The 27,461-nt window shown below is 47.1% G+C and overlaps 2 protein-coding genes across 3 annotated transcripts in view; one reads left to right on the forward strand and one right to left on the reverse strand.

Annotated features, from left to right (window-relative positions):
• The window catches only part of LSP1 (lymphocyte specific protein 1), a 48,403-nt gene extending 31,223 nt beyond the window's left edge, over positions 1-17,180 (forward strand). For both annotated transcript variants that reach the window (XM_068193942.1, XM_068193943.1), the window contains exons 5-11: positions 169-300; positions 3,424-3,467; positions 3,640-3,721; positions 4,082-4,222; positions 5,012-5,092; positions 5,953-6,067; positions 15,799-17,180. In XM_068193942.1, the coding sequence (XP_068050043.1) occupies positions 169-300; positions 3,424-3,467; positions 3,640-3,721; positions 4,082-4,222; positions 5,012-5,092; positions 5,953-6,042 (570 nt within the window). In that variant the 3' untranslated portion in view covers positions 6,043-6,067; positions 15,799-17,180. The remainder of the gene's footprint in view (positions 1-168; positions 301-3,423; positions 3,468-3,639; positions 3,722-4,081; positions 4,223-5,011; positions 5,093-5,952; positions 6,068-15,798) is intronic.
• PRR33 (proline rich 33) lies at positions 10,074-27,027 on the reverse strand. Its single transcript, XM_068194957.1, has 3 exons — positions 26,509-27,027; positions 20,749-20,884; positions 10,074-11,690 (listed from the first exon to the last, which is right to left on the reverse strand). Exons 2-3 carry the CDS (start codon positions 20,767-20,769, stop codon positions 10,074-10,076), a joined length of 1,638 nt encoding a protein of 545 aa, XP_068051058.1. The 5' UTR covers positions 20,770-20,884; positions 26,509-27,027.
• Positions 27,028-27,461: the final 434 nt, after the last annotated feature.

Below are 27,461 nucleotides of genomic sequence, written 5' to 3' on the forward strand. Positions count from 1 at the left end.
GCTGCTTCCTGAATGTTTCCAAATTAGATGATGTTAACACAAAGTTTCTGTGCTTTTCTGTTTATTTAGTGTAAAGCAGGAAGCCTGGGAGATGGGAAAAATCACTGTTGTTGCATAATAAGCAGTTTGACCGACTCACTTCCTGGCTTGTTCTTTTTCTGCACTCAGGAAAAGAAGAGAAGGCGAAATGATGGAGAGAAGGAAGAAGAAACACCAGAGAAACGCCAGAAGGCCCCAAGCCTTGCCAGCCTGGAAGAGGAGGAGCTGTGCTCTGATCACACTGCGGTGTGCTCCACAAAGGTTTGTGTTCCTGGGGCCCTGCTGGATGCATGACAACTGTCACAGCAGAGGACCCAGCTAATGCTGAGGAAGGGTTACCCAGGGCTTGCAGCAATGTGGGGTGTGAGTCCCGTTATCCGTCCTGCTACAAGCTGAGACAAACCACCTGAGCAATTTGCCTCATCTTTCATGGCTGTCATCCTCTCCTCCTACTTTGCCTGCTTGAGCTGTTGGAGGCTGTAGCAGTCACTCTAAAAGTCTAAAATTCATTGAGGGCTCCAGGGAATATTGTGATACTGAGATACCTGTGCTTTCAACTTGTGTAGTCTTTAACAACATTCACAAGAACTTAATGAAATTTCCCTTCCAAAGGGAAAAAACCCCAATAACTGAAACAGTGGCACAGTGGCATTTCCCTCTTAATTAGAACAAAATGTCTGACTGAGGTTGTTTAAACAAACGGGGATTTCTGATCTCTGAAGCATTGGGTCCTTCCCAATCACATCTGTTTGCATTGATGTTCTTGTGAAACTCCCATTCTTAACACCACTTGAATTGCGTCTTATGACTTGCATTGCATTTACTACAATTCCTCAGTTCTCTGTGTGTGCTTTTGAATACAATAGATACAGATAAGTGTTTCTGTACTGAATGTTTTTTTCTGTCTTTGGAAGGCCCAACCTTTTTGATTGTAGCAGTGAGGGAGATGGTGAGGAATCTGTGCAGCCTGTTAATCTGCTATTAGAACTATCTTTGCTTTTTTTTTTGAGTCTAGTTTTGTGCTATTTGCAGCTTACTCAATATTTCCTGAGTGGGAATGATTGTATGAGGATTTTCTTTTGCATCAATAGATGGCAAGAGGAAGGTTTCATCATCTACAGCCATCAGATTCTTGCTCTAAGTGGAGAATCCATTTTATAGTCAAATTAAAAGAGGAGAAACAGAGTGGGTGTGGATGCAGGCTGGGTGCTAATGCCAGCTTTGAGAAGTGGAGGGGGTAGCCGAAGCATATTCCTGAAGTGGGACTGGTGGGAAAATGTGGAAAATGCTTTCAGCGACTTTTATGTGCTGCACCTTCTGTCTTTACAACCCCAAAACACACATAGCTTCTTTGACCTCAGCTTAACTGCTCCTGCTAGGATTAGCCCAGGGAAAGGTTTAGAAATGCAGTCCCTCTGTTTTGTAATGGTGATGTCAGAGCTCACCTGCACATGAAGCTGGATGTAAACTGTTCAGGAAAAATCTGAGGTTGGAATCTTTCCAAAGGAAGGATGATCTTTACACCCCAGCTAGCAGGGCTCTGTGAACACTGAGAATTAAGCACATTAGCCACCAAGAAGGTGTTTTGGCTCAGGAGGCTCAGCAGAAGCCCTGCTTGTAGAGGAAAGGCAAAAGCATCTGCAGTCAGTGGTGTGTGCCCCTGCTAGACGTGGCTGGTGGAGGCCGGGTACACACTTGGGGCAGGCTGATGTTGGGTTGTAGGCTGTTTGGGGTTCAGAGGGCCAGCGTGGCCTGAGGGCTGAAAAAGGGGGAGGTTTTGTACCAGTCCTGTTTTGTCACAGGCTGCTTGTGAGCCCTGAGTTTTGAGGCTGGCTGAATGAGCAACTGTGGTTTCTTCTGGCCTTCAAAAAGTGCTTGGGACCAGGAAAATGCACAATTCTCACTGCAAGGAAATGCCAGGGATGGAGGGAGGTGGTCTCCAAATAGCACAGTGAAAGTTTGTTCCTACCTAGACTGTTATACTGAGATACATTTTCACTTCCAGCTTTTTCTAGGCTCCTTGGTGTTTAACCTGATGCTTGTTGACAACCTTTCAGAAATGCCTGTGTATGGTTTGCACCTGCACACCATCTCCCTGGCAGGGTTGGCAAGGCTTTTTCCTATTGATGTGTACTTGTGTTTGGGAAGCTGAGGCAAAGGTCTACCAGATTCCCTTTTCGGGTTGGTGCTGTGCCCTGTCAGGTACCAGCCTGCCCATCAGTGAGCAAGGTAAAGTCTCTGAAGTCATGGCTCAGAGGCAAACGGCAGCTCCTGCAGCAGCAAGCAAAGGAGTGAGCTGACAGCAGGCAGACAGCCTGCCCGGCAGACAGAGCTGGCTGATGGGCTTCTGTCATTCTGCTGCGGGGGTACCCTGCAGAGAGGCTCTCCCCAGGTCATCTCTATTAGCCAGGGTTGCACTGTTTGCTTGTTCTCTAATGGGCCTCGTGCTCCTGGGCACAGCCGGTAAATGTGTCCTCAATGTGACACTGTCTTCTGTTTAGCTAAAATTTAGCACCGGCATCCTGAAAGCATCGCAAAGGATCATTTAGTGTTGTTTTTATCTGCTGACTTGGTAGGTGATGGTTCCTGTGGCACAGGCAGCAGTTTTACAGGGGGAGAAGGCTCCTTTTTACTTGGTTGCTGCTCCTTGACTCTGTGGGAGCTGGTGTTAAGAAAGCCCCCCCCTTTGGCTTCAAGGTGATTTTTCTCTCCGTATGCTTGTTTTCTGGGGCATGAAAGAGTCACAAGGTTTAGCAACATTTCAGCTTTCCTTTCCTGCAGTGGTTGTGAAGTGTTTGCTTGCCTTCCTGTCTTGGCCAAAGAGTTATTGCACAGGAGCCTCTTGTGCAAAACTTTCCTGATGGCTTGGCATGAAGAGCTGCCTCACAGGTGGCTCCAGGTGCTGATTTGCCCTGTCTGTGTTTTTCTCTGATGTGGATAAGTTGACCTAACTCATGCCTGTGCTGCTCCCATGCTTGGCTTCTCTTCTGCAAGATGTAGCCTCTAGTTTTCCTCCTTGTCTTTCTGTACTTGCCATTTCCCTTTTTGTGTCTGGCTAGGAAACCAAAGGTCTGAGAGAGACCTTCTCCTTCACCAGAGGGAGTAGAAAAAATGGTGTTGGTTGGTGTTTCAGCTGTCAGTCAATTTACGCATGGTTGGTTTGCCCCTGAAATTGGTTGGGATTCTCTTCCCCTGCTTGGAAAGAAGGAGGAAAGGGAATGCTCACTGTCTCTCTGATCTGTAGGGGAACATGGGGGCTGAGTGAGTAGTTTCTAACCAAAATATGGGTGAGAGATGAGGGCCAAGAAGTGGTCAGCTAAGGTGACCTCCATCCATCTGAGGTCCCTGGACAAAAGTAATATCTGTCTTCTTTCTCCCCTTTAGATCACGGACAGAGCTGAGTCGCTGAACCGCTCAATACAGAAAAGGTATTTCTGGGGTTGGCCTCAGGGTAGAGCAGGTCACTTTCTGCCAAGGGAGGTGGTCAGCAGGTCCTGCTGTGGGGAAGGGCAGGAGTGATGGGCTGCCTGTGGCTCACAAAGTCCTCCCTTCTGCCGGAGGCACTGGGGGAACACCTTAATCCTCTTCTCTGTTCTGCAGCAACAGCATAAAGAAGAGTCAGCCTCCTCTCCCTGTGTCGAAGATTGATGACAGGCTGGAGCAGTACACACAGGCTATTGAGGTGGGTTGCTGTGTTGCCTCTGCCTCCACCCTGCCAGGAACCCTCTTTGCTGGTGTTGCTCCCCCACCATGCCTCCCAGCCTTACCATCTGTGAGATGACAACTAAGTTGTCCTCCCTTGGATGGGAGCACTCCTTACTCCTGTTTGTGCGTCCCTCCACAGCATAAAGTAGGTTTCTTTAGCAAGCTGTCCCATGCTTGTTTTTTCATGTTCTCTGCTTAAAGAGTGGGAGTAGCTGACAGGAACTAGTAGGGCTCTACAAGTCTCCTTTTAACACCCCCTTATCTCCAAGGACCTTCTGGGGTTAAACATAATCAAGAGGCACACTCTGATGGCAAACTGTCTCCATTTATTTTCCAGACCTCCACAAAGGCTCCAAAACCTGTCCGGCCGCCCTCTCTCGACCTTCCCACCACGAGCATGATGGTTGCCAGCACAAAAAGCCTCTGGGAGACGGGGGAGGTCACAGCTCAATCTACAATGAAACCCTCAGCCTGTAAGGTACGGCCCTTGGAGGATTTGCCTTGCTTGTGCCAGAGGCAGGGACTGGTCCCTGGGCACCATGTGCGTTGTCCTTGTTTATCCTGTTGGTACATCTTGTTTGTGGGGCCTACAAGCTCCAAAGGCATTGATATTAGAGGTCTTCCATAATGTTTTAAGGCTTTGCACCTTGGAGATTCAATTTTTCTGACAGGGTCCTCAGCTGTTCCTTGGTGGTACATGCAGGAAAACCTCTGTGTTGCTGGTTGAAGCTCTGATTTGAAATGGGAATAAAATCAGCTGATGGGGAGAATGCATGTGTCCCCTGCAGGGGCTAGGGCTGAGCTCCAGTTGTCAAGCATGCAGTTGCATCTAGTACCAAGGTGATAGATCTTATAAACTTGGAAAATGCAGAGAACATTATGTATTGCTCTCAGTGATTTCACTTTCTGGCTGTTGTGGGTGAGGCTGGTTCTGTAATATGTTGGTTGCAAGTCTGTTTATGAGAGCAGAATTCCTTTCAGTAGAGAAGCCTTGATGTTTACATGTCCTAAATAGTTAACAAACGTGAGAAAATAAACATCTTGGAGCCAATTCAGACTCTTGTGGAAGAGTGATAGGAAAACATAGGATTTACTGGGAACAGGAAGACATTTTCACAGTCATGGGTTTTAGCAGCAGCTGTTATAGGTCAGATGTGATATTATAAATAAAAAATGGAGGTCAGATGTGTGGGTTGGAAATGGATGTGAACAAAGAAACATTCAGCAGCATTAGCAGTGAACGGTAATGAAATCATCATTTTCTTAGGATATCGTGGCTGGAGACATCGTGAGTAAAAGAAGCCTTTGGGAACAGAAGGGGAATCCCAAACCTGAGAGCAGTATCAAAGTGAGTTGGTGTCTGTGAGTGTGAGAGCACTTGATATGCTGAAAAAGAACAGAGTTGCTGGCTGGGTTGGAAGTACAGAGAAGATGTTCTGTAGGGACAAGGGCTACCTGTATCTGTCAATGCAATTGTATGCTTAAGACCTCTTCCTGACAGTGAATTGCTATTGGTTCAGCTATAGTGAAAATGGGGGCAAAAATACTTTTATATCCAGTAATTCTGAAAGGTCTCTTGAATAGCATGTTATTCTCAGCCCACGAGCTGGGAGTTCCAGCCATCTAGGCTCAAATGGAACTGCAAATTTGAGCAGTTTTGCTTTTGGCACTGAGAGTAAACAAAATGTGCAAAACTAAGTGGAACTGACCCTAAGACAGTATCACTTGCAGATGGATTTGGGGTTTTGTGGGAATGTTTGTGAAAATATCTTCTAAAATGCAGCAAGCATCTACTGCTGAAAATGTCTAGGCTGGGAGAGGAAGGTCAAAGTATCTTGTCAGTTACTGTGTTGAAACTGCGAGTACCTGGTAAATCCCACAGTCTCTTGCCACGGATAAAAACAACCCTGGCTTGGGTGTCTGGGCTCTTAGATGAGCCCTCCCTCACAATGCATGCATTGCATCTTCTTTCCTATTGCATATCCTGTTCTTTTGTGATACCTTATTCTTATAGAAGGTAGTGATGGATCTGTGCAGGGAGTTTGTGTGAAGGGGGCAAGAAGGCAGTAGAGAATGGGCTGTCTCCAAGCCCTCTGGGATTAAAGGCAACTCTATCATGTGCTCCTCTGGCTTCAGTTACTTGACTTTTGACTGCCTATTTAACAGAGAAAAATGCTGACTTTGGCTCTTCCTTTCTCTCCTGTTCAGTCCATTCCTTCTGGCAAAAAGTACAAATTTGTTGCAACAGGCCACGGCCAGTACAAGAAGGTGTTGATAGACGATGCTGCAGAGCAATAGTGTGTCTGGAGAACTCGTTAACCAGGTAGGTGGGATATGGCTCTGCTCTGTGTAACAAACTCCTGGGCTTTTCTGGCAGGATGCTGGGGTTGTTTCTGCCAGCAGCACTTTGGGTGAGTTGGAAGGTGCTGTATGGGAGCAGCTGAGCCTGGCTTCTGGGCCTCGCTGTCTGGGCTGGAGCAGAGTGGGTGCACAGCAGGGGTTTGTTTTGGTCTCTGCCTTTCTGATGCTGCTGGATACCTCTGTTTAATCTGCAAGTCCCTTAGCTACTGCTGTTTGGGTGAAGATGTGCTTGCCTTTGCTAGTTCAAAGGAATGGTCTCTCTGCTGTCTTTCCTTATGTTCTCTTAAGTTGCAAGGAGTAGAGAGAGATAGCTGGAGGTTGTTCTGGCTGAGCATGGGGGCGTATGTACTCCTGAAATTCAAATGTTTCTGGGGTTTAATTCCCAGATTTACTGAATTAATCAGGGAGAAAACTTTTAATGACTTCAGTAATGTCTTGGAACCAGTCTATAATAAAGTTGTAGCAGGAAGGATGTGAACATCTGTTGTACTGGGTAGACCAGCAGAGTGGACTGTTCTCTGTGCAGCAAGGGGAAGGTAGAGCTAGGCTGCTGTCTCTGTGCTCTCTTAAAATGGCCTGTGGATCTTATGTTCCTATTGTGTTTAGGCTCATAGGTATCCTGGTGTTATCTTGAGTGGATGATAGTAAAGGGTTGTGGCAATAAGGAGGAATGGTGTAGAGGGAGGTGATAAATGGTTGGATCCAACTGGGCAGCATCTGGCACAATGAGTGGAGAGGAAGTTGAGGGTGAAAACAAGCTCATTCTCTCTTTTTTTTTTCCTACTATAAAAAAGAAGCTTTATTTCACTGCCAAGGTTAAAATAGCTCTGCCTGCTACAAAACACCTTTTGTTTCTGAATTCTTCTGGGGCTTGTGTTCTTTCTTTCCCTTCCCTCCCACCCTTAAGGAGCTGGCTTCTGAGTGTTGCATAATGTTTTGTTTGTTTAGGCTTTTTTTTTTTTTCCTTTTGTAGTGCCCATTTAGAGGAGCTGCCCATCTGAATGCTACTTTGAGATGGGCAGCAGTATAAGCCCAAGACTGCCTGAAGCTGTGGTTTTAGTCCACAGAACTTCCATCCTCAACTTGCTTCTCTGCCTGTGACTTTGAGAAACCTATTATAAGGTCTCCCCTTTGATCAGTCTCATCTTTCTCCTGAAGTCTGTTTCAGTGCACCAGGTGGGAAGCTACTGAGCTTCAGTTCTCTGCAGCAAACAGGTTTTGCTAGGTTGTCAGCATGTTTTGTTTGCCCTAGCTGGGTTTCTCTAAGCAGCTCAAATGAAAGTGCCTTTGGCTCTGTCTTTGTCCAGCAGCCTTTCTTGAAAGGCAAGGCACTGTCACAGGATGTCCTCTAGGATCCACCCAGTGCTTCTAACAGCCATGGCATAACACTGTTGCTCTCTGGGTTTGTTCACATGGAAGTACTGGGTTTTTTTATTCTACTGTGAATAGCAAAATGGATGTGATAGCTGAAGGAGCTTGGCTTGTTTCTGTACTTAGGTTCTTAGCTGTCTGTTTTGTATACTCTGTTGTTCCCCAGCTCCTCTGCACCCCCTTGAACTATATTCATCCTTTTTCCCTACTGCTGGATCACTGTCATGGCCTTCTTGCTCCCAAACCCTTCTGGCTCATCCCTGTCACTTGCTTTACACCACCTTAGCAGCTTTCTAGTTGCTTAAACACAGATGGGTTTTTTTTTCTCCTTCCCTCCCTTCCTGGGCTGCAGGACCTCACTTTAGGCTATGGAAGGAGGGTTTTTCTGTAAGTGTCAATATGGGCATTTAGCAACTGCCTCATGCTGTTTGGCATTGAAAAATAGGCAAATTCTGTGCCCAGTAGCATTCCCCTTCTCTTCCTCAGCACAGTAGCTCAGGCTGGAACACACCGCAATGGCTTTCAGTGAGCAGCAAAACAGAAATATGTTGCCTACAGGGATATGCCCCCCATCTGTGGTACTCTGGTGTCAGGGTCTGTGTCTCTGCAGGACTTGCCATACTTGCTATGGGCCTCTTACCCCCTTTGATTTTGGGGTAAAAGGGCTAAAGCATGCACCCAGACCTGCCTTCCTCTGTCTCCTTCCTTCTGCTTGTGGGAATTGCTCTCCCCAGTGACATTTCCCCATCCTTCATCCACGTGCAGTGGGGCCAGGGTGGGAATGCAGCCTGAGTGGAAGCCTAGCAGATGCAAAACCTAAGCCTTAGGTGAGAGTTGCTGGATTGCTCTGGGTGGTTGTCCTTCGTGCAGGACAAAAGCTGTTTTAAAGCCAAGTGCTTCTTAAACCATCTTCACTCCCAAATGTAGCTGATGTCGGCTGCTCTGCTTCATGCCAGTTCTGTGGCTCTTGTGCATACAGACCTTTGTGCAGAGGCATCCATCTGGCTGTGCTGCACTAAGGTGCCATTTATCACTCTCTGCTAAGGTTGCCCTTTATCTGCTTCACGTGTTTTACGCTGCACTCTTTAAATTTTTATGGCTGTGCTGCTGCGTGGATGTTTCTCTGTAGCCTTCTCTTGCAGCAATGCTAAATTATCCTGCAGAGGCTTACCTAGTATTCACTTGTGGTTACTGCCACATTTCCAACCTCTTTTTACCTTTTTATTTGAAAACTGGGGGTTTGAAGAAATCCCCACTTTAGATAATTGGGTTATTCTTCCTTCTTTTTTGCCCTTTGAGTAGGGAAGGGGTTATAGAATAGAGATAATACTGGTAAAGTGAAAACTTAAGGTTTGCTAAATGAACTGCTCTTATAGCATCATTGCAAAATAGGGAGACTTCAAAAAAGGAAAAAGGGACTCTTTGTTTCTGTTTGCAGTTTGGCCTGAGGAGCTGTTGGTCAGTTCCATATCTTCTGCACATGTAAAAGGAAACTCTGTACACAGCTCTTTATATTCTACTTGGGCTAAACATAGCAATCCCATATTAGCTGTGTAGGAACACCCCAGCATATGATCAAATCCCTTGTGAAACAGAAATAACCAACCTCCAAGCTTTCGTGATCACAAGCCTGCTGGCAGTGGAGTTGCAAGGGGTAATACTGGAAAACCCAGTTGTCTCTGTGGGTGGGCAGAGTTTTCCTTTAAATGCTCTTTTTTTCAGGATGTCAGGGACAAGAGGGTGTACAACTGTCATGATGTTCACCCTGAAAATGAGACTACATGTGGTTAGCAGAACTCCTCAGAACCAGCACCTTGTTGAATACAGAATTGGATACCCACATGCTAAAGCAGGGTCTTGTTGGTTATCATGGAAACATTAACCATCAGCTATTGTGGAGAAAACATGGTAAAATACATAACAGAACTTGGTTACTGAAACAAAATTATTCTTCTGTACATTATTTAGTAGACTGGCCTAGGAGGGTGTCAGATGATGCCCGTTTTGATAGGCAGAGGAACTGCTTGGTGAGAGCAGGATATCTTAATCTGTCTCTTGTCTGTGCCTTGGGTGAAAGGATGAGTTTCCATTTTGTTCTCAGCAAATGGGCATGGGGCACACTTTCAGTAGAGGAGATAGAGGTTATATGGATACTCTTTGAGTTTGGTTTCTAAGACTCTCCCTAGAGACGTGGAGCAACCCAGATTCCTTCATTTCAGATGTAACTGCTGTTGTTCCTAGGATTAAGCTCTTAGATAAATGCAACAAAAAAATTCAGATTCCATTATCCTAGTCTAAACTGGTCTTTTTTCTGTAGGCAGCTTGTCCTCTTCACTGTGTGCCTTCACTGTGTTACTGCCTCCAGTGATTGTTCTTGACTCTTTTTAAAACAAACGTGTTTGTTTTCCTGTGATCTGTGGATGTGGTAGTTAATGCATTTGAGCTTCTAAATGTATGGAGAGTAACCCTTAAACCTGCAGCATGAGGCTGCTGGCTTGGAGGGGTTTTAATTTCCTTTTTTCCTTACACTTGGCTCCACTGGGCAGTAAGCTTGGTCAGAGGTTGGTGCACCTCCAGAGGCGGGGGGCAGCCTGCCTTCAGTGGACCGACCATCCTGATGCTGTTCTGTTAAAGCTCTTGGTGTGCTCCTCGGCCCCTTTGGGCCGAAAGCGGCTCACCTCAAACACGGTGCTGATCTTTGTCATGGGCTTGGCAGCCAGTTCCTTCAGTTTCCGGGCGTCAAAACGTGGCTTGTGTAGAAGGATGGGTAAGCGGCGGGGAAGAAAGAAGCTTTCTTCCTTCTGTGGCTTCTTCTCTTCTGCTTGCTGCTTCTTCTCCTTGCTGAGTGTCACCTGGTATAAAATGGCATCCCACATTCTCATGGCTTTTGATTTAACCAGCATGCAGTCTTGCTTGATGACTGCTTGAGCAGCGTCCTCTTTATTCCCTTCCTCCTGTCCCAGCTTTTCTAGCTTGGACTCTGGGAAGTTGGTTTCTTCTGGCTGCACCATCAAGTGCTTCCTGAGGCGATGCCAGCCACTGGCACCAGTTCCAGGAGGTCTTGGTACTTCTCCTGATGATGGTGCTGCCTCAGCCTTGGGGGGACAGCTGGTGTTGGGTAAGCTGGGAGTCATCTGGGGTTCAGTGACGTGTTCTGCCTCGGTGTCTGTGGAGGTGGACCCAGTACCATCAGCTTGTGCTGGAGTTGCTGTTGCTGGGCGTGCTTGCCTCCAGGGAGTGCTGTATGTTGATGGCTCTAGGATGTCTCCATCTTGCACCGGTAATTCAGGAGCTGTCTTGGATCTGGGTATTTCAGCGTCACTTCCATGGGTTGTAGGCTTATTGGTGTGGGCATCAGAGGTGCTGGGCTTCTCAGTAGGAACAGGCTTGGGAGCTTGATCAGGAGGCTCTGTCTCTGCAGCAGGAATGAGTGGAGGTTTTGGCAAGTGGGGAGCAGCCTTGCTATCTTTAAGTGAGGTGGGTGTCTGCTCTGGAGATGGTTCAGAGCTGCTTGTTTGAGGTGCTGGGGAAGTAGGCCTTTTGTCTTCATGGCTGACAGTTCCTTGGGTCAGGTTTGGTGTGGGAGTCTTAGTCCTGGGTGGCTTGACACTGTGGAAATAAGTGTTCACCTTGGTGACATAGGTAACCTCTGGTGCCCTTTCTTTGCTGGGTGTACTGGAAGGAGGAGGCTGGGGGAAAACAGATACTGAAGGGTCAGATGGAGAGGGAAGGTGGGAGCCCATGCCTTCAGACTGCTGTGGAGTCTCTGGAGCTTCTGGCTTCTGTAGCAGGGGCATGGCTGAGGAGGCTGTGAGCTTGACATGTTCAGCAATGCGCCGCTGCTCGGTGACCTTCAGTGCGAAAGGCTTCCCCTTTCGGAAGGGGGAGGGGGCGCGGTGGCTGACGGGCCTGATGGAGAGGTGGGTTGGCAGGGGGGCACAGAGGGTTGCTGTGGTTTCAGGGGTCTCTGCTGCTGGGGCAGCGCTCTCAGCACACTCTTGGTCAGGGCTGGCTTCGTTCACAGGCGAAAGGCTGGAGCGGAAGGACTTGCCCTGCTCTGAGGTGAGGATGGCGTTCTTCCGGGCTGCCTTCTTCAGCAGCCGCTGCAGCCGCAGGTTGTCCTTCCCAGGCTTTGGGAGGGTGGGAGGGGGAGAGAGGGGGTGATTGGAAACAGGCTGGGTGGAGGATGATACAGTTATCAGCATTGTCATTTCCTGCAAGAAAAGACCAAGTTTAGAGTTGGTGTGGGCTTAGCCCTGGGCTGGATTCTGAAATATTTATACACAAGTCCTCCTCTTCCTCTCTGTAAAAGCTATGAGTATGGAGTCAATATTGTGGGAGAAGAGCATCAGTCTTTTTGTTACTCTCCTGAGGTAACCTCAGCCAGTCTTGAGGGTGGGTGTGGCAGGGCAAGAGATGTCCTGGGGGGAAGCTGTATTGCCAAACCTGGAGCCCTTCTGCTCCTGGCATTAGCACAGTGAGAGCTCCTGGGGACCCCAGATGTTCGTGTCTTGGCAAGTCCTAATGGGATTTGGAAGGAAATGTCAAGGGAAACAAAGTGGGTTTGAAATTTTGAAGCTTTGAAACATCTCCAGAGGCAAAAACAGGAATGTTTCATGGCTTTCCAAATTTCAATTATTAAAAATCTTGATACAATGTTACATACAACAGAACAGCCATAAACTACATGTGTCATTTGAATCAAAGTCAGTGCTGGCCTTGATTCATTTCAGCTGGCATGAAGGCACCCCTGTGAAATACAGGGCTTCTCAGAAGCTCTGTTTATCAGTGAGGAAGTGCTTTGTCACAGCACTGACTCTGGCTGGTCTTCTCTTGCTGCATGAAGCCCAGGAACATTTTCCTCCAAGATAAAACCAAGTTTTCTCTTTCCCTTGGGAAGCTTTGTCCCTGTCTTGCCTTTATCACTCATTCTTGAATGAAGCAGAAATGGCTTGTGCTCTGTGTCAGGTCTGATCTCCAATGGCAATTGCAGCCCTTTGGCCAATGCTGGGCTGCTCCTGCAGGGGTGCATGGCTGCTTTTCCCGCTCTTTATTGCGAACTCATCACTGCCTCCTTTTTGGTGAGTGCTGCTCAGTGGAGCTCAGTGACTACTGGTCAGGTGAGCAGAAGTGGAGCTAAGGGTTTGTTTTGGGGATGCAAAGATAAAACTAGTCTCAGTTCTCTCCTTTCTCTTCCTGAGCAAGCTGGGGAGCACCAAACAGCCTCTGACCTGCAATGACTCTTTGGCAGCCCCAGGAAGGAAATCTGACTCTATCCTGGCTCTTGGTCAGCACAGAGTTGCTGAGTTTTGCCATGAAATGAGGCATAAATCACTGAGCCCCTTAATAGCTGGTACTGGATGCAAATGAGCATCCTGAAACAAGGAAGAGGAGGGCAGGGTGGTGTCAGGCTTGCCTGGGGGGCTATTTATTTCATGTGCTGTGTTCTGCTCCTGATGGCTCCCAGCCTGCTCTGGTTAGTGTGGTGTGTAATGCAATACCTACTGTGCAGGAAAACTATCCTGAATAGAGCTCTGCAAAGTGCAGAACAGCTATTTGTGCTTGAGTGCCCAGTGATGGCTTTGGGCTTGCAGTGCTGCTGTCAGCACTGGGCTAGGAAGGTGATCCATACCCAGCAAGCAGGTGGCGTGTCTGCCAAAACTGGTTGGGCATGGGGGGAGAAGGATGACTTTTTTTTAAGGCAGCAGCAAATAAAACACTGAAGAGGTGGCATGTTGAGCTCAAAAGCTTCAAGGTCAAGCCCTCACCGTGGTGGATGAGCTGCCCTCCAGAGCAGAGGCTGTGGTGGGCAGAGTACAGGCAGTGTCTAGCAAGTGGTGCATTCAGTACCAGAGAGACATGGATCTGTTGGGGCAACTCCTGAGGAGGACCATAAAAATGATCAGAGGGATGGAACAGTTCTATGAGGACAGGCTTGAGAGAGTTAGGGTTGTTCATCCTGGAGAAGAGAAGGCTCTGGGGAGACTTTGTTGTGGCCTTTTAATATGTAAAGGTGGCTTGTAAGAGAGATGGGGACAGGTGTTTTAGTAGGGCATGTTGCAAGAGGACAAAGGGTAAAGCTTTTAAACTAAGAGGGTAGCTTCACGCTAGATATAAGGAAGAAGTGTTGTTTTGGTTTTTTTTTTTGTTTTGGTTTTTTTTTTTTTTTTTTTTTTTTTTTTTTATGATGAGGGTGGTGAAACACTGGAACAGGTTTCCCAGAGAGGTGGTGCATGCCCTGTCCCTGGAAACATTCCAGGTCAGGCTGGATGGGGGTCTGGACAGCCTGATTTAGTTGCAGATGTCCCTGTTCATTGCATGGGTGTTGGATTAGATGACCTTTAAAGGTCCCTTTCAACTGAAGGTCCCATTCAAGCTATTCTATCATTCTATGATTTGCTTTAGCTGTAGGCATGAGAGACCTGCTGTTTTCTGTGAGGGGGCTTGGAGGGGATTTGTGTCAGCTGGGGGTGACAACTGTTGGACATTCCCAGTGTCTTATCAGCTTCATTCCTTAGGCACAAGGCTGTCATTAGGATTTGCTTTGTTCCAGGAGCTACTCTTAGAGGCAAGTCTACACTGTTCCAAAAAAAGGCTGAGAGCCCATTCCTTTGTCATATACCTGCTTTCCTCCCCAGCCTCATGGGTATTTTAAATTCTTCTGGGTCAGAAATCCAAAATGTCTCAGTTGGAGGGACATGCAGGTATGTTTGTGTGACACTACTCTGGCTCTGTTTGTGTAGGGATTGGTAATTGCTTTTGGGTTTTTTTTGTGCCTTTTTAAAAATCTGCTGAAGAGTGAGCAAATACCTGCACCTCCTGGTAGGATTTATTGTGGAATGACTTAATCTGCTCCTGTTTAATGTGGTCCCATGGACAGCCTGTACTACAAGATGAGCTATGATCCAGCAGCACTGGTAAACCAGATTTATAAGGTTGACCTGCTTCAGACTTGTGTAGGGAATACTAAAGAGGCAGGGCAGTGAACTTCCCAGCTACTGATCAGCTCTTGGAGTGTTTTCCTTGTCCTATGGACTGCTGCACTCCAGAAAAATGCAGCTCCCCACATGAATCAGAGAAGGATCTTGCCTGGGATTTGCTGTAAACTGCCAGATGCTACTGAGGAGGGCATGGGGGCTCTCAGAGTGGAAAGTTAGTGTGCACACACCAGGAAAATCCCTCTGCTCCCAAAGTCAGGGGCTGCTTCATGCTGTATAACCTCAAGATTTGTTGTCTCTTACAAATAGTCTGTGCTCTTAAGATCACTCTTGTTGCTATCTCAGCATCCCATCTGACTTGAAACCTGCTGTGCTGTGGGTCTTGGAGTCCTTATGGGTGGTGACTTCCATGGCACATGACTGTACTGGAATCTGTGTGCTTGACTAATGGAACAGCGAGTTGCTGAGAGACAGCAAAAGGAAATCAGCTGTTAATTTATTTGTCTTCCCTGTCATGCCTGGCTTTGTTTTGAGTCTCCTTCAGGGCTTTGTGTGTTCAGGAGAAATTCTCATCAAGGAAGTTTTGTCTTCCCCCTTGCCACATAATGAAGCAAAAATAAAGGGGCAGACAAACTTACTTTATTGCCAGTGGAAAGGCTGGAGCTGAAAGCCTGGGGACAACAGGGGAATCACTGCCTGAGGAACTTGTGTGGGTTTGTAATAAGCTAGAAGGAAGTGAACCTTGATGTCAAGAGGCTTTCAGAGGGTTAAATTTCTCTGCTGCTGGTTGAGCTCCCATGGGTGGATGGATGCTCATCCACTCTTGGACCCCAACTGTTCTCCTGACTTGGCTCCATTTGCAGTCAGCCCCAAATCAGGAATAGTGGGGAGAGTGTCAGCATGCAGGAGTCATTTATCAAGTGATGGAAAAGTCATTTGTGTGCTGGAGTCCCTTGGCTGCACCAGCTGTCGTGCGTGGAGCAGATGGAGAGCTGCAGGAACCCAGCCCTGCTGCAGATGGTCCCAAACAGAGCTGCGGCTGCCGGGGGCTGTGGGGACACTCTCTGCTTTAGAGGCTTTCTTGGGCTTGGGAGGAAGCCTGCAAATCTCTTTTTTGGGGTGGGAGACAGCATGGCAGAAGTGCAGCCATGACCTCTGTGGGGTGTACAGCCCTCAGCATCTCCTCTGCCATGGGCATAGACATTCCCTGCATGCTTCACTTATGCCAAAGCCTTATGGGTGGGCTGCTTCACAAGGCTTTGTGAAAATGGGTGGGAGAAACCCACCTGTAATTGCTAGGGAAGATACAGTTTCTGTATATCCCTGGGTGTTGCTCATGAGAGGCCAAATGGTATCCATAACTTTGTGTTTTCTTGTCTTGCAGCTGAGCTTGATCCTGACTCAATGCAACCCTCCATGCCACTATTTCCTCTGCTCCAGAGAAGATAATTGAAGGATGTTTCTCTTCTCCTAACTGCTGTCAATCTGCTTTGGGTACAGCCTGACTCCTCTTGGGGTTTGAGCAATAACCCACACTGCCTACAGATGGATGAAAGGAACTAGATCAGCTGACAAAACTCATACCTGTTTTAACTTTCTATGTGACTCTTTGCCTTTTTTCTTTTTTTTTTTTTTTTTTTTTTAATCTGTCTCTGCTATGGAGATGAGAGGCTCTGTTCCCTCACCTTAAGTGTTGGAAGAGAGGGATCTGCTGCACTGCTGAGCAGGCAAGGCTTTTGTTATGTGATTAAGAATTTCTTTTTGTGCCCCTTGGTGGATGGGTGGTGGCAGAGAAGGGAACTCAACAGAAATCTGGTGAAGAATTGGTGTTTGAAAGGAGGGCAGTGGGCAGGTCCTGAGTGTAAAAAGACTTGCAAGGAGAGTGTGATGAGAGTGCAAGGACCACTTGTCACTCTGCTGGTGCCAGCTGTGGGTATAGTCTTGCCCTGTTTATGATGCAGCCTCTGTCCCTCTATGTTATCTGCTTTGAGGGACTTCCATCACTAGTCAGTGTACATCAAGTTGCATTTGACTTATTCCTGGTCTTTTTCTTTAGTTCCCAAATCATTCATTAATCCCAGTTATGTGCCCATGCCAAAATGTTCCTGCCACTTTTCTTCTCAGTAGGGCAATAGCAGCTTTGTTTCTAATAGCTGCTGCCTTCTTCTGCCTAAGATGGATTGGAGATCTCCTTTCCCAGGTGAGGAGCCCTGGCCACTGGTGTTATCTCCCTTCTCTGGGAAAGTGATTTGCTTATTCTCCAGCCAGTCAGCTGCAGTGCCAGTGACTGAAACATTTCTGAAAGTTAGATGTGGTGGCACCTTGATGTCTTGTGAGCTATGTTCCTGAAGCTGAGCAGGATATCTGGGAAATATATCAGGCTGCTGCTGGAAGCTGTCTTGGTGAAATTAGCATCCTAGTGAATTGTTGGGGAGACCAAGGTTTGCTGTGAACTTGAGGGAACTGAGTCCTTCAAGAGTGGCATTTCTGGGCTTGGGCCTGAGGTCTGCAAATTGACCTGAACTCTCCTATGTCTTCATACTTCATGGTGTTAACATGTTCCCCATCCCCTCTTTAGTCTCATTCCTACCTTCTTCCCATATCAACATAATTTTGCAACTTGTTTCTACCCTCCTGGAGAAGGGAGGGCAGCTTGTTTTTCCTCCTGCATCAGTGTGCTTTCTGCTTAAAACTTTCTGCCCCCAGATTTTCTTTTTTTTTTTTTTTTGTAAGCATTTAATAAAATTTGAAGACTATGTTGTAATGATGGTAGCTCTGAGAGTTTTGTTCATGTAGAAGTCTGCAGCAAAGCTGTTTTCCAAGACCTTGACACTCTGCTTGAATGTGAGGTGGAGGAGAAGAAGCATCAATCCGAGTGACAAGAAGAAAAGGAGCTTGACATATGCAGGGAAAGGGGCTTTCTGTGACCTGCCCCATTTAGATCCATGTTATTTTGCTGAATTTTTCATTGGGAGTAATTGCAATTCCTCTAAAAGGGGAAGGAGTAATGCTTGGGTGAGCAATGGAGCAGCCTGCAGAGACTTTCTGGGGAGTGTGAGCAGCTAGGAGAAGCACAGAGCTTAACTCCTCAGTTAATAGACCTGAGCAACCTCAAAGGCTTCAACCAAAATCACTGGTGATGTCAGCTATAAAAAAAAAAATTTCCTCTGGATCCCGCTCATCCAGCTTCGATAAGGTCAGTGTAGCTGTCTGTACTGGAACCCAGCACACTAATGAGCTCATGGCTCTATCTGGAACCATCTCCCTTTTTATGGAAAAACCTTTTTATGGGGGTGACCTTCCAAGTAATAACACTTTTATGGTGTAGAGACAATGAAGAGTTTCTACTATCCTAACACTTCAGGAAACTGTAGGTAAGGAAGGAGGTAATTCCAAATATAACTTCTTGCTCTTATATTTCTGCCGATTGGTACCCTTGTTCTCTGCTTCAGTAGGAATTAAAGGAGTTCAGTGTTCTTCAAAGCACTGAGCAGCATGGCCCCATTTTCCTCCTTTCAGCCCTTCCTCTGCTGTGCTGGGATTTTCAAGTGGGGCTTGAAGCAGTAGCAGTGTGGTGCATAGAGATGTTCTAGCTTGAGGTGAAAATAACACTTCTTTGCATGTGTACAAACTGGTTGCACTGATTTTTCAATACAGTTCTGTAGCTGGCTGCTGGAATGATGGCTGAGAACTTCTCCAGTTACTATTCCGCTACCCTGCCAGTTTGGAGAGGGCAGGGAAAGCCCCAAAGGCTGTTTGTGTGAGATTCCTTCTCTAAGGAGGGTTAATTTGCAGAGTATATTTTCTCCACTTAAAGCCCACAGGGACCTCGATGCGGTTTCAATAAACAACTGCTGTAATTCAGGTTGTGGTGACAGCAGAGAAGTGAGCAGGTTATGGGAGACCAGAGCTCTCTAGTGGTGGTTAGGAATGAGGGAGAGAACTGGCTCAGAGTAAATGTGTGCAGCTCTTCATGAGGTACTTATACCTGCCAGGGGAAATGTTTCCACAGCTAAATTAACTTGATGATGTGCTGTTTCTCATCCCAAAGTAACATGGTGTGCACATGGTGGTGGGGTTACCAGAATGGTGAAACCTGCCCCTACCTCCCCAAAATGGAAAAAAATAATAAAAAAAAAAGGGATGCTGCAGCCCAGACATGCTGGATGTGCATTTTGGGCAATGCTAAGAGGGGGATGAGGGCACGGAGGCTCATCTCTTCCCTCAGCAGGGACCTGCAGGCACCTGTGGCTGATTTTATGAGTGAAGGAGAGCAGGCTGGTGCCACTCTGCAGCAGTCACTTGTCTGGTGTTAGTCAGTGGCTGACTGCTTCCTGTCTTTCCTCTGTTCATTTTTCACAGCATTGGGGGTTTTGCAGTGCTGGCATCTCAGAGGCTTTTGCTATGAGACCTTAGCTCTGTCTTCTCCTGAGACTGCTGCATTTTGCGCATAACAAGGACAAACTGTCACACTGAGTGAGTCTTGCAGGCTTAGTCTTACCCTCAAAGCCTGCTGGAGAAGAGTGATGCTTTCCTGGTCCCTGTATCTGATGGTTGCCTGCATCCCTGTCCTGCCATGCTTCCCCAAATTACCATCCCCTTGGCAGGTTGGCAGTACCCAAAAAGAGGGACAGGGAACCCCTATGTAGGCTGTCATTGCTCTGAACTGGTAGCATACCTTGAGGTGTTGCTTCACTACAGTTTCTTTTTTACCCATCTTGTCTAGATTATGTAGAAGGGGAACATTATTTTGGCAGCAGTGGCTCTGAAGTAAATCTGTGGAGGCTCCAGTGATACAGAAATGTGCTGCTTGTCTTTGTGGTGGGCTTCAGGGCTGTTTTTTTTCCCCAACAGAGTTTAACATATGAATTCTACATGAATGTATGCAAGATGGGATTGAAAAATGTGTTCCATGACTACAGTACTGCTATAAAGCAACATTATTTAAACTTGGGGGAAACTTAAATAACAGAAAACTCAAGTGTGTTTTGAGTGTTATGTCTTTATGTAGCACTTCTTCTGCCTCGACCCTGGGGGCTGGACTTAATCTGGTTCTCTTTCCAGGTATGAAATAATTAGACTAATTTTTACATCTATCCTAATGTATATGAGTGCATGCTAATTAACAGATCTCTGCTCAACCCTTGTTTGCAGCTCTGCACTGGGCCTCTGGTGTGGTAATGGACACAAGAGTCTAGAGTTTCCAAATGACTTTGTTCCTTGAAATGTGTCTGCAGCTTCTGCTCCTTGAAGGAAAGGTCAGCCTCAGGGACACCTGAGCCTGAATATCAGAGCTTTCCCTCCTGCCACCACCACCTTTGGGAAGGAAAATAAACAAGCTCAAAGAGCAGGGTGGCTATAAATACTGAGGTGGCAGCTGATATGCTGCTGAACAAGGTTCTGAGGTTGGTCTCTTGGTGTCTTGCCAGCTCAAGACACTTTCCCTGATGCTGCATTATATATATCTCTATCTGTATATAAACAGGTTAAGAGAAAAAATGTATTTCACATTGACAGAAGTGCAGTTGGAGCTAGGATTTACTTTAGAAATGGAACCATTCCAAGGATCCTGGTGTTGAGACAAGTGATTTCCCTGGGATTTTGCATTGAGTCCCCTCAGGGTTTTGATTGCAGTGGAGTGATTTGATTTAGATCACAAATTTTCAGAACGGTGCTTCATCTCTTCCTGATAACTCTCAGAATTAGTGGCTTAGCAATGCTAAAGACAGGCATTAAACAAATAGAAAAATGTGTCATGGACTTGGGACTTGTAAGAATGATGGGAAGAATGGGGAAAAGTTGAATAAAAGTAAGGGGGAGATCCCACTGGGATTTACACAAGTGAGCCATTTAAGGCATGAAAGTAGCAAATTGCAAGTGTAATTATCCAGTAGGATGCTTGGTTGGATAGGTGGGTCTTCCCCAAGGCTGTGGAGCAGCTGTGAGCTCCTTGACTGATCTCCTGCCTTGCTCACCTCCTTTAGGGGCACAAACCAGCAGCTCCAGGCATTGGTCCTGACTCCCATGCTGCTGCTTAGTTATCATCCTTGCTGTCAACCTGTCTCATCCATTTAGGTGTAAAGAGTGTGAGGATGAGACCCAGCCCCTATCTTGAATGGCCAAACCTGATTTGTTATCTTTGGAGAGGTACCTAGCCTAGATCTAGGGTGTCCAAGCAGGATCTCCTGAATCCCACAGGGATTGTGCCTTGGTTTTCTAAAGCAGATGCAGTGAGGACATGTCCCAGGGCAAACAAATGACTGATAGACAAACAGTCTACCACAAAAGTCAGAAATCAATATTAACTGGAAAAAAAAAGAAATGCATTACTTACTGATGTGTAATTTGTTTCCATCTGAATTCATTTGCCTGTTGGGAGCATCATGCTACTCAGTCCAGTTTACAAAATTAACAGGTGCTTGTTCCTTTGAGATGATGCCAGGTTCTGGTTGTTTGTGACTTCTAGAGCCCTGTAGGTGAGTTCAAAACATCAGATAGAAAAGTGTTTATGGTAGCCACTAAGTAAAAGAGGTTTCTCAAAACTAAATAAAGGGACTTTTTAAAAGCATGAAAAGTTCCACCACCTAAAATTAGCGTGAAGAGGGGCTATTGAGTGACACCATTGCGTGCTCCCAACTTTGGCTCTGCAAAGTTCAGCATCTGAAGTACTGGAGAGGTGAAGGGCAGAGGATGGTGGTGTTGCCAGGAAGGCTATTCTAGCAGAGTAGCTCCAGGCGATGAAACCAGTTGGAGGCTTTTCAAGTTGGCTGGTAAGATTTACTGTTTTGTAAAAGTCAGGGTTGCAAAATGCAAATTTGGAGCTGTGCTTTGATAGTTACCTCTCCAAGAGAGGAAGAGAGCAAACTCTGGCTCTGTCTTTACTTGTTCCTGGCAAGGGTCGTGCTATGTGCAGAGGATGCAAGTGTAGAAAATGCTGCACTGGGAGCAGAGAAGTTTTGGAGTTGATTATTTTGGTGAATTTTGGTTGAGGGGTTTTTGTGCAGTTTGACTCCCAAGATCTCAGCTAAGACTGCTGAAATGAGCTGCTAAGGATGGCATCAATGCCTGCCTTTGTCCTGGGCAGTCTGTGAGCTGCCCAGACACCATGCAGGTGCTTACTGCCTCTTGGCCTTGAGGCATTTCATCCGTTTTCCAGCTGACTTCGCATGTTCTGCTTTTTCCCAGCTTTTCAGGAGCCTTTAAGTGTGAATGCCATGGCAGCTGGGGGTTTAAACATATTCCCTTGGAAGACGGGGGCATGTGACAGCAATTTCCTGGAGGTCTATAAAGCAGCTTTATGCCCAGGTTAAGCTTGGGCTGTTTCATATGGCATTTCAGATGCTGGTGAGCAACACCAGAAAGCTAGCGCTGAAGGCAAATTCCTTCTGCTTCTCCCTGCTAAGCCTTGTTGCTCATTGACTCTTCTAATCTGAGTTAGTCATGGATCAAGGTAGCAAAGCTCTTCCTTCATCCATCAGAAGTCTGGCCCATCTGATGAGGCTGATTCTTGTGGAAGGAGGGTATGTGCTGGTGCTTTGGAATGGGTTTCAGAGGTGAGTTCTCCATTTGCCTTCTTCCCCTCTGCCTCCCTGATGACTGGTAAGATCCTGCCTGGCTCTGCAGGACACACTGCTCCTTATTGCAGTGCAGACCTCCGGAAGGATTTGGGGTAGCTGCTTGGTCCTTCATACAAACACCCTAATGCAATTAATTCCTCTTTGACAACTTCAATGTCTCAAAAATGCCCTTGTCTTTTAGGAGTGCTAGTGACTTTGTGAGTCCCCAACACTGAAGATGTTACTGAGGGGAAAAAAAAAAAAAAAACCAACCCAAAACAAAACCAGGCAATAACAACCCAAGTGAAAACTTAAGAAACCCCATATTTTGAATAAGAATATTTTAGCAGACTTCAGAAATGCCCAAGGACACATTGTATCCTGCTCTACCACTGAGACCACACCAGCCTAATGCATGTATTTGCAGCACACACTGTATGAATGATGCAAAGGGCTGGCTTGTGTTTGCACATGCTGAAGTAGGGAGTGTTCAGATTCCTTCCTATTTCTTAACAAAGATGTAGAGTTTCTGTTCTTGCAGGCAAAGAGGGGATAAGACAGGCAGCTATTTCTAACAACCAATTTTCACAGAAGGGATATTCACTAGAGATCTCCATGGAAATGTTGGTTGACTCCCTCCCACCAGATGCAAGGAGGAGAACAGCAGTGCCAGGAAGGTGTATGTAGGTAATGTAGTCATCAATAAGAGAGTGCTAGTTTATTGCCTTTTATTCTCCTTTTTATGCCTTTGAACTGTGATTTCATGAAGCTACAACCAGCAGAAGGTGTTGGCACATTGATGCTCCCCAGCCACCTTCCAAGATTCAGGTAGGTGAACCCACAGCTTGGAAACTGTTTGCTCTCCTTGTTATCTGAATGACTGCTGCAAGAGGTGCATCACTGTGTATGGCAAACACTGCACCAGGGCACTTCTGGGGAAAGGAGAGGCAACCAAGGACAGAGATCCTGAGCCCAAGTGCCAAGAGGATGCTATTAGAGGAGCCAGGGAGAAAAGATGGTCTTTGCTCAGCCCCTTTTGGCTGTTTCAGGTTCCCCAGGATCTCATTGTCACCAGCAAAATGACAGTGGTCTGCTGATAACTCAGAGGAGCTGGTTATAAAGTTTAAGGCTATTCTGATCTCTTCTGACTGGCTGCATAAAACAGGTCATTGGATTTTGCCCAGGAACAGAAAAGAATTTATATATATATATATATATATATATGTATATATATATATATATAAAATATATATTCTGTCCTTTCTCTGAATGTACTTACTTAGCCACTATTTGATCTGCCTTTTTATTGACAGCTACTTCAATTAACTTGGAAAGAGTGTTTAATGAACATAGGGCATCTACTCTAACCTTGAACTGCTGAATAAACCCCCCTGCAGAACCCCTTTCTCTGGGGTGGGATGAAGAGAAGAAAGGACGAAGGGGAACTGTATAAAATTTACTTTGCCTTCTTAAATGGCTTTTGTGATTCCCATTTCCCCTCTGCCCTGAATCATGGTAAAAGGTTTATAACTGAATGTCACAGAACAGAAAAACACATCCCCACACTTTGCCAGTTAGCTTAATACATTTTTCTGGATACCTTCAATTATTTCAAGGCTGGTATTTGTAGAAGCAGACAAACATGCCAAACCCAAAACACCTATATCATGCAAAAGAGTAAAAAACGTTGCTTTGAAAGCATTCAAACATGACTTTGGAGAGGAGGGGGTATAAAGAATCATTCAGACTGCGAACTCAAGTAAAACACCTTTTCCTCATAACTAAATTCACTTTGGATAACTTAACCATTTTTGAATGACAGAAGGTGTCAGTGAAAGTTCCTCTGTACCTCTACCACGAAGATGTAAGTGCAGTCATGGGCAAGTCTGGGTGAGAAAGGACCTCAGGAGCTCCTCTTGCCCAACTCCAGGGCCAAAGCAAAGTCTGCTTTGGAAGTAGATCTGTTTGTTCAGTGTTGGAGAGCAATGGTACATAGGGATAGGTACTACTTTATCTCAGAAATTGGATCTCTCCTGGGCAGTTTAATGGGAAGGATGTAGCTGATTTTATTTACAAACTCTGTAGTCTTTAATGAACATATAGGATTTCAGACATCCAGGACTGTAGAGGTTTTCAGATGAATTTGTCCAGTGCTATTTCAGCTCGCTGGCTGAGTATTAACCAGCCGTGGAGGCAATGATCCATGAAAATGCTGACTGGTGTTCAGTGAGCACAGGGAAAGGATATTTAAAAAAAAACCCAAACCCAAACAAAACATGCACATCAGCCTTTGACCAAGGTGCACATCTTTATGCAGTTTGTAAAATTATTTGGGCTAATGTGTATGCATATTGTGTGTAAAATCATCTCCCCCGAGTGCACTGGCTGCTGCAATAGATCAACCAAAAGCTAGAAAAGATGAGAAGAGTTGAATACAGCTTCCCTGCAAGTGGCCCAGCAACACAATAAATTAATGTAGCCTATCTCAAGTAGCCAGTCTGGGTGTTCCTATTTACCAAGAAGAAATGTGACATGGGGCCAGGTTACCTATAGAAACTTGCCTAAATCTCTGCTCCAGCCTCTAGTTCTTGTTCAAGGAGGGACACTGGTCTGCTGTATGCTGTCACAGTAAAAGCATGCCAGGCTCTGGCTTGAGGACAGCTGGCAGAGGGACTTTTTGTGGTTTGAGACCCTGGTTTGTGTCTGTGACCTCACGTGTGCTCTTTAGCCTTGGTCCTGTCTTCTAACCTGGCAGCTGGTGGCAGAGAGGGGTTTATCCCATGACAGGTGCTTGCTGCACCCTTACCTAATGAAATTGGGTAGCTTTTGGCAGCTGTGCAGGCACAGCTGGGATCATGGCCCCCTCATCTGGTCTCTGTGATCAGTAGGGAGTGTGAAGTACTTGGTGGTGCTTGCTTGCTCTCTAGGCTGGCATGGCTGTGCTGTGGAGCTCAGAGGAGAGCCCCAGTCACCTTGCTGCTGGTGCAGGGACAGCAGATGATGTCAAGACAGCAAAAATGATATCTCCTAGAGTAGGAGCATCTAAAGTAACAAGAGACAAAGCTGATGAGGAAAATGTGGCAGGTTGTGAATGAAACTGCTGTGTGATGGAATCAAGAGGTGAAATAAGGACGTGACAGAGAATGTGTGAAAAGCAGGGTATGTGGCTAAGGTATGAAACAAATGCTGGAGGGGCCTGTAGTTACATGCTAAACTGGATAGTGAGACCCACAAAGGGAAGAAAGGACAAACATAAACTGGGCTGTGGGGAATGAGTCTCGGTTGTGAACTAGGTGTCAGCAGAACAAATGTAAGAGGTGTGCATCAGACAAGCCCTCTTTACCAAGAGATGGAAAAGGTACCCTCTGTCCCATGTGAGGAGGGATCCAGATCATGCTGGGACTGCAAATGAGATGCATGACATGGACATGAGTTCTGAGAGAGGCAGCCCACGGGATGCACAAATGTCCTTTGGGACAGTACTGAGCAGAAAGGCCCTGCTCCCAGGGTATGGCGATGGGGAGGAAAGAGCACGGACATGACACATGATTTAAAGATGGGTGTTGTCCGGAGCAGTTGCTGGGCATGTCCAGGAACTGAGTGGATACTGCAGGCAGCAATGTTTGCTCCTCATCTATTTGCAAATGGAGCTATAGCAGAGAGGTCTGATTACCTGCCCTTCCCATTGCTTTTGTACCAGCTGCACGTTTGTCAGGATGCTTAGAGTGAACCCTGAGTGACGTGGGCACAAGCAGCGCTGCTCTGGTGGAGGCTGTGCAGCCCAAAGATGCTCACTCTGCTCCTGCCAAATGGCTGGCAGCAGATGGGCCCACGGGAGCACTCAGTCCACGTCTGCTGGGAAGCACCCTGCTTTAAGCCCAGGCTCTGCATGCACTTGGACACACACACACACATTCTTTTGAGCTGATTGATCCGGTCCTTGGCGTGGCAGGCCTGAGTTGCAGCCGCCCATTGGCAGCAGGGACAGTCTATAGCTGGCAGGCGGGCACAGGGGGCTGGTGAAGGCCATTGCTAAACTGGGCCCACCACAGACATGAAAAGAGAAACAGCTGGGAGCCTCTCCTCCCATGCACCCCCACTCTGCTGCTAGTTTGGGCAAATGTGGTATTTCTTGGAGGCATGCCCAGGTGGTGGAGAGCTTGAGGGAAACAAGCCAGTGGAAGAGAGTAAAACTGCTCGATGGTTCCGAAGGCACAGTGTGAAAGCCACTTTGCCATGTTAGTGCTTTGGGCAGAGCTGGAGTGGGGTGTGGAGGTGATGATATGAGGTCTGGCCATGTGTTCCCATGCAGCTGCTGCTCTCCTCAGCAGCACAGGGTGCCCACCCATCTCCCCACCCTACCTGGCAAACTCCCACATGGAGCCGGGGCGCTGAGGATGGATACACTGTCCCCCTCCCGCCTGACAAATAACAGAAGCATTGGCTGGAGGTGGGTTGCAGGAGGGAGGCGAGGGGATAAGCTGCAGGACAGCTGGAAAAGGCAAGCTGGACAGGAGATTTTAGCTCGTGCATGTTACCTGATGACTGGGAAGCTGCAGCACTGTGCTCCCACTCCACGGCTTTGAAAGCTTGTCTCTGCATCCTCAGATGGGGACCCTTTCTTGCAAGCAGCAGGGAAAGAGTGGGCAGGAATCAATCTGTGACCTGAGCCAAAAATATCGCCTGCCCCACAGCTCCTGAACTTCTTCTCTGCTCCTACAGGCGGGGAGGAAGGGGGTGCTGGAGCTGCCAGGCACACAGGAGGGCACACACTCTGTTGCTGGGGAGCCCTGCCAAGGGGAGTGGGGGGGGGAGGGAGAGGACGGGAAGCTGAAGCCTGGGATATTTAGTGAAATGGAAACCCTGAACCAGAGGGTTGTGCGAGGCACTGCAATCCTCTGCTGGAATAGTCATGCAACTGTGGAGAGAGCTCTGGCAGCAAAACTGCTCCAGGCACCCGAGCTCCAGCCACCTGGGGTTGCCCTCCCTAAGAAGTCCTAATGTAAATAATGTTTTCATATCATGCTAAGAAAGGCTTACAAGCTCTTTAGCTGCATTCCTGCTCTCTTGCTTTTTGTTCCAGGTCCCCTCAAGCCCTGGTGCGTGGCAGAGCCCCAGCAGTCTCAGTGAGAGGTGGGTGTGAGCCACACAGCACCCATACACAGATGCACTTAAGGCCACATGTGTGCCAAGCGCCTCTGCCTTCTTGCGTGCCTGTGACTGCTGCTTTCCAAGAGCCTTGGATGTGGAAGGAAGTCCACAGGCCTTCCCAAAGTTCTCACCCAGCAGCACAGCCAAAACCCTTTGCATGTGGAGGGGAGCTGGGAAGAGCCCCTGTCCAGGGGGGAGGGTGGAGGTTGCTGCTGTGTGTTGGGACTGGGAGATCCAGGCTGCCACAGCCAAGTTTTTAGCAGTGATCATGTACCACGGAGCTATGGGAGCCCTCCAATTTGCTTCTGAGGTGCCTTTGCCTCAGATACCCCTCTTTGAG

Source organism: Anomalospiza imberbis, chromosome 6 (assembly GCF_031753505.1).
Source record: "Anomalospiza imberbis isolate Cuckoo-Finch-1a 21T00152 chromosome 6, ASM3175350v1, whole genome shotgun sequence".
NCBI classification, from domain to species: Eukaryota; Metazoa; Chordata; class Aves; order Passeriformes; family Viduidae; genus Anomalospiza; species Anomalospiza imberbis.